The sequence below is a fragment of the Penaeus japonicus genome, unplaced genomic scaffold, assembly GCF_977035675.1.
Source record: "Penaeus japonicus unplaced genomic scaffold, GWHDUDI00000001_assembly GWHDUDI00000016, whole genome shotgun sequence".
NCBI lineage: Eukaryota > Metazoa > Arthropoda > Malacostraca > Decapoda > Penaeidae > Penaeus > Penaeus japonicus.
Genome location: NW_028234418.1, coordinates 37,151,550 through 37,158,253, shown reverse-complemented (window position 1 = coordinate 37,158,253; position 6,704 = coordinate 37,151,550). Strand labels below are relative to the sequence as shown.

Below are 6,704 nucleotides of genomic sequence, written 5' to 3'. Positions count from 1 at the left end.
ACACAAACAACACACACACACCACACATACACACACATACACACACACACACATGTATATAAATATATATATATATATATATATATATATATATATATATATATATGTGTGTGTGTGTGTGTGTGTGTGTGTGTGTGTGTGTGTGTTTATGTATGTAAGTATGTATGTATATATGTGTGTGTGAATGTATGTATGTATGTATAAATATGTACAAATATATATGTATACGTATGTATATATGTATATATATATATATATATATATATATATATATATATATATATATGTGTGTGTGTGTGTGTGTGTGTGTGTGTGTATGTATGTGTGTGTGTGTGTGTGTGTGTGTGTGTGTATATATAAATAAAAAAAAAATATATATATATATATATATATATACATATAAGTATATATATGTTTACTCATTTATAAATGTGTGTGTGTGCTTGTTTATGTAGACGTATGTATTTATGTATGCGTATATGTTATATGTGTGTGCTTCTTGTCAGCATCTCATCAAACGACTTTCATAAGTGAAATGTTCTATTGGCCATCACTACGTATATCAGTACTACTTTATTTCTTTACTAAAATTAAACGAATATGTAATCAAAGTAATGCAATATTCCACCTTTCAATGAGCCCCACAAAGTGTCAAAACAGATAAAAGAGAGGAAGGAAGCGAAAAGGAAAAGATTATAAGATTGCCATTAAAATATTACTCCTTGTTTGATCACCTTATCTAGGAATTAGTTGTGACAAAGCATTATAGATCATTCCTGCTGACGTATCTCTCCATTTTGGTGTCTTTTACCTCAGACTGACTCTATGACGACATAACCGGCATTGCACCCAGCAGTGTAGCCACTCTAAAATCCCTCAGAGGTGCCTTGAAAAAACTCCCAAGATTGCTCAAATATACCAAGGTTTGCAGTAATTTAGACATTACTACTACTTCGTGATTAAAGTATATATTCACCAATAACAGGTTCATCGTTCGAAAAATAAAACGAAGAGGTCTTTTTTCATGACAAGGGGCCTCGGTGTCATCAGGGTGTGTAATATGCACGTCCCCTGATAGTACGAAAATGAATAATACTCTTTTTCACTATAATGTGGTTTTCTCTTACGAATAAGGGTTTTAGGTATATTCCTGGCTTTTACGCAGCCTCTGCAAAATGGGGTAGCAATGACTACGGCAGACAGGCTTCTTGCAGCCGTGACACCTGAAGCATACCTTCTTATTAGACTGGGATTGACATAATGGGCATGGTACCATGGACATGTGCTACACCAGGGTATTAAAACATTATTCAACTAAGTCTTTCATATATTTTCTCCCTGTCACTTGTCCGACTACTGGCGTGCTAGTTTTGGCTTTGTTGATGATCTGATGACCGTTAATCGTTTTAAAAGAAGATGCACAGCAGCCACCAAGGGAGGGTAAATGCTACCCCAAAAATACAATACCACTATAGTAGAATAGGGCGTACCCGCCAAAGAAAACTATTTCACCTTATCTTCTAAATTCGGGTACGGCATATCCGAACATGTGATTTGGCAGAGAACGGAGACGAGGAGCTGCACGAAGTAACCTCTCTTTTCAAAGGCATAACAAAGGCTGAAAAGTACCGAGAGACAGCACATTGGTATGTTGGGAACCACCCAAAAAGGTCGTGATGTCTTTAGCATCAGGAATATAAAATCTATATTCACTAGTCTAAGGTTGTTTTATGAGGTTACAACTTAGTGCGGTTTTTACAGAAATGAGGCTAAATACCCTGTTGAAGAACCATTGAACAACACCGGAAAATACACGTTTAGCGTATGACTGGTATTTTTTTCTGGCAAGTAGAAATAAGTGACAATAATAACGATGCTAAGAATGATAAGGTTTTTAAGTTGTGTAGTATTATTAATCTTGATTGATATGCTATTTATGAAAATAGAAATTGGTTATTTTGATAACTTTAGGATATTCAAGGTTTATTTATAGCAACCTGACTAGGACAACTATAAGAATAGATATAAATAGAAAAATGATCATGAAATGACAGATTATTACATATTATATTCAGTATATTCAAGAAAATGGCAGTTAATGATTAAATGTTGCACTTAATGTATACTTTATAAAAACGATAATGTACCATCCTCATTTTTTCTAAATTCATTAAAATTATACGCTGATACGAAAATAAGTCAATACTTGAGGTGGTCAAATCGTATCCTTAAGATATATGCCCTACATTTAATGCCAATTGGTGATTTTTAAAGGCTGTATGGTCAGAGAAACAAAACAAGACAATATTATAAACAAGACTCGTTTCAAAGTGAAGGTCAAGGTCATATATGGTAGGTGATGGGAGGAGACTAATCAGAGACAAGGTTGTAAAGGACGACGTTACTGTGCTGGCACCGCTATAAAAGATCGGCCGCCGTGGGGATAAGTACCAGTTTACACTGAACCGTCGACATGAAGTTCGTAAGTAACTCGGAAACTTGATACTTGAACTCACAAGCCAAAGAAATTGAAAGGCCTATTGCATATTGTCCAATCGAAACAATGGATTGCAGTACTTTGACTTTTAATCAAATGTGTCAGTATACAGATAATAAATTTATATCATTACAGTTGATCCTCGCCTGTGTAGCCGCCGTGGCCGTCGCCGCCCCCCAGTACAGCTATGGTGTTCCTTCTGCTGAGTCTAGCGAGGAAGTAGCCGCCCCTCAGTACAGCTATGGCGCTCCTGCTGCATCTAGCGAGGAAGTCGAGTTCGTGCCAATCCTCAAGGACGACCGCGTCCATGAGGAAGATGGAACTTACAACTTCGACTTCGAAGCTGCCAACGGCATCCGCTTCGCTCAGGCTGGATCTCCTGACGGTGATGATGACGCTGTGATCAAGGCTGGAGAATACTCGTAAGTTGTCCTGCTCCGTTTTGTTTTATCTTTCATCTTGTGCGTTCACAGTCTGAAAATATAATAGTTATTAATCATTTCCATCCTCCAGCTTCATCTCTGATTATGCCATTATACGAAATAATACGAAACATGTAACCACAGATACACCGCTCCCGACGGCACTGAAGTCCATGTCAAATATGTTGCCAACGAGAACGGCTTCCAGCCCCAGTCCGACATCCTGCCAGTGGCTCCCGAGTTCCCCCACCCAATCCCTCAGTTCGTCCTCGACCAGATCGCCTTCGCCGCTGAGGAAGACGCCGCCGCTGCCCGCGCCGCTGAGGAAGATTCCGACGAAGTTGCCGCCCCATCCAGTCTCTATGGCCGCCCCAACTAAACTGTGATACTGAACTTGTATTTATTCTATTTAAAATGGAAATAGAAACTCAGATATGATCTACTATGTTATTGACCTTATTCACTTTCTTATGCTACTTATCACTACATCAGAAATGCCTTATCACTATACATATGCACACATACACACACATACACCCACACACATATATATAAATATATATATATATATATGTGTGTGTGTGTGTTTATGTATGTAAGTATATGTTAATGTACAAATGTAATATATATATATATTTATGTATATATATATATATATATATATCTATACATATATATGTATATATGTATATATTATATATATATATATATATATATATATATATTTATATATATACGCATATATATATATATATATGTATATTCAAATATAAATGATATATATATATTATATATATATGTATACTCATATGTGTGTGTGTGTGTGTGTGTGTGTGTGTGTGTGTGTGCATGTTTATGTAGACGTATGTATTTATGTATGCGTATATGTTATATGTGTGTGCTTCTTGTCAGCATCTCACCAAACCAATTTCATAAGTGAAATGTTCCATTTGCCATCACCAGGAATATCAGTATTACTTTATTTCTTTAATAAAACTAACGGATATGTAATCAAAGCATTGCAATATTCCACCTTTCAAGAGCCCACAAAGTGTCAAACAGATAAAGGAAGGAAGGAAAATAAAAGATTATAAGATTGCCATTAAAATATTACTCCTTGTTTAATCACCTTAATCTAAGAATTCAGATGTGACAAAGCATTATAGATCATTCCTTGCTGAATATCTCTCCATTTTTTGTGTCTTTTACCTCTATGACTCTATGACGACATAACCGGCATGGCCACCAGCAGTGTTGCCACTCTAAAATTCTCAAGAGGAGCCCTTGAAAAACTCCCAAGATTGCTCAAAATATCCCAAGGTTTGCAGTAAATTTAAATTACTAACTACTTCTGATTAAAGTATACAATTCACCAATAAACAGGTCAATCGTTCGAAAAATACATGAAGAGGTCTTTTTCATCACAAGGAGCCTCGGTATCATCTGGGTGTGTAATATGCACGCCCCCTGATAGTACGAAAATTAATAATACTCTTTTTCACTATAATGTGATTTTCTCTTACGAATAAGGGTTTTAGGTATATTCCTGGTTTTTACGCAGCTCCTGCAAAGCGGGGTAGCAATGACTACGGTTGACAGGATTCTTGCAGCCGTGACACCTGAAGCATATCTTCTTATCAGACTTGGATTGAGATAATGGGCAGAGTACCATGAACCCTGAAGTTCTTGATATGTGCTGCGCCAAGGTATTAAAACATTATTCAACTAAGTCTTTCATATATTTTCTTCATGTCACTTGTCCAACTACTGGCGTGCTAGCTTTGGCCTTGTTGATGATATGATGAACTGATGACCGTTAATCGTTTTAAAAGAAGATGCACAGCAGCCACCAAGGTAGGGTAAATGCTACCCCAAAAATACATTACCACTATAGTAGAGTAGGGCGTACCCGCCAAAGAAAACTATTTCCCCTAATCTTCTAAATTCGGGCACAGCATACCCGAACATGTGCTTCAGCAGAAAACGGAGACGAGGAGCTGCTCGAAGTAACCTCTCTTTTCAAAGGCATAGTAATGGCTGAAAAGTACTGAGAGACAGCACGTTGGTATGTGTGGAACAACCCAAAAAGCTCTTGATCTCTTTGGCATCAGGAATATAAAACCTATATTTACTAGTCTAAGGTTGTTACAACTTAGTGCGGTTTTAACAGGAATGAGGCTAAATACCCTGTTGAAAAACCACTGAACAACATCGGAAAATACATGTTTAGCGCACGACTGTAATTTTTTTTTCTGGCAAGTAAAAGTAAGTGACAATGATAACGATGCTCAGGATGATTAGGTATTAAAATTGTGTAATATTATTAAATTTCATTAACATGTTATTTATGAAAAAAAAAACAAAAAAACAGATTGGTTATTTTGATAACTAGTGGAGATTCATGGTTTATTTATAGCAACCTGACCAGGACAATTATAGAATATATATAAATAGAAAAATGATTATAAAATGATAGATCATTACATACTTTAATTAATATATTCAAGAAAATGGCAGTTGATGGTTAAATGTTCCACTTCATGTATTCTTTATAAAAACGATAATGTACCATCCTCTTTTCTAATTCAAATAAAATTATACGCCGATACGAAAATAAGTCATTACTTGAGGTGGTCAAATCGTATCCTTATGACATATGCCCTACCGTTAATGTCAATTGATGATTTTTAAAAGATGTATGGTCAGAGTAACAAAATAAGACATATTATAAACAAGACTCGTTAGATAGTAAAGGTCAAGGTCATATATGGCAGGTGATGGGAGGAGACTAATCAGAGACAAGGTTGTAAAGGACGACGTTACTGTGCTGGCACCACTATAAAAGATCGGCTGCCGAGGGGATAAGCACCAGTTAACACTGAACCGTCAACATGAAGTTCGTAAGTAACTCGGAAACTTGATACTTGAACTCACAAGCCAAAGAAATTGAAAGGCCTGTTGCGTATTGTCCAATCGAAACAATGGATTGCAGTACTTTGACTTTTTTATAATCAAATTTGTCAGTATACAGATAATAAATTTATATCATTACAGTTGATCCTCGCCTGTGTAGCCGCCGTGGCCGTCGCCGCCCCACAATACAGCTATGGTGCTCCTTCTGCTGAGTCGAGCGAGGAAGTAGCCGCTCCCCAATACAGCTACGATGCTCCTGCTGCATCTAGCGAGGAAGTCGAGTTCGTGCCAATCCTCAAGGACGACCGCGTCCATGAGGAAGATGGAACTTACAACTTCGACTTCGAAGCTGCCAACGGCATCCGCTTCGCTCAGGCTGGATCTCCTGACGGTGATGATGACGCTGTGATCAAGGCTGGAGAATACTCGTAAGTTGTCCTGCTCCGTTTTGTTTTATCTTTCATCTTGTGCGTTCACAGTCTGAACATATATCAGTTATTAATCATTTTCATCCTCCAGCTTCATCTCTGATTATGCCATTATACGAAATAATACGAAACATGTAACCACAGATACACCGCTCCCGACGGCACTGAAGTCCATGTCAAATATGTTGCCAACGAGAACGGATTCCAGCCCCAGGGTGACCACCTGCCAGTGGCTCCCGAGTTCCCCCACCCAATCCCTCAGTTCGTCCTCGACCAGATCGCCTTCGCCGCTGAGGAAGACGCCGCCGCTGCCCGCGCCGCTGAGGAAGATTCCGACGAAGTTGCCGCCCCATCCAGTCTCTATGGCCGCCCCAACTAAATTGTGATACTGAACTTGTATTTATTCTATTTAAAATGGAAATAGAAACTCTGAAATGATCTACA

The 6,704-nt window shown here is 37.8% G+C and overlaps 2 protein-coding genes across 2 annotated transcripts in view; both read left to right on the top strand.

The window, feature by feature from the left end:
- Positions 1 to 3,361, top strand: part of LOC147470315 (cuticle protein AMP1A-like) — a 4,702-nt gene extending 1,341 nt beyond the window's left edge. Inside the window, exons 2-3 of the mRNA XM_086544993.1 lie at positions 2,765 to 2,919; positions 3,064 to 3,361. Of these exons, the coding sequence (XP_086401119.1) occupies positions 2,765 to 2,919; positions 3,064 to 3,298 (390 nt within the window). The 3' untranslated portion in view covers positions 3,299 to 3,361. The remainder of the gene's footprint in view (positions 1 to 2,764; positions 2,920 to 3,063) is intronic.
- A 2,366-nt stretch (positions 3,362 to 5,727) lies between these two features.
- LOC147470314 (cuticle protein AMP1A-like) lies at positions 5,728 to 6,704 on the top strand. Its single transcript, XM_086544992.1, has 3 exons — positions 5,728 to 5,819; positions 5,974 to 6,260; positions 6,405 to 6,704. Exons 1-3 carry the CDS (start codon positions 5,811 to 5,813, stop codon positions 6,637 to 6,639), a joined length of 531 nt encoding a protein of 176 aa, XP_086401118.1. The 5' UTR covers positions 5,728 to 5,810; the 3' UTR covers positions 6,640 to 6,704.

Bases quoted from the DNA above. Each gene is read 5' to 3' on its own strand.
- LOC147470314 (XM_086544992.1), top strand. The intron at 6,261-6,404 runs GTAAGTTGTCCT...ATGTAACCACAG, and splicing joins ATCAAGGCTGGAGAATACTC to ATACACCGCTCCCGACGGCA.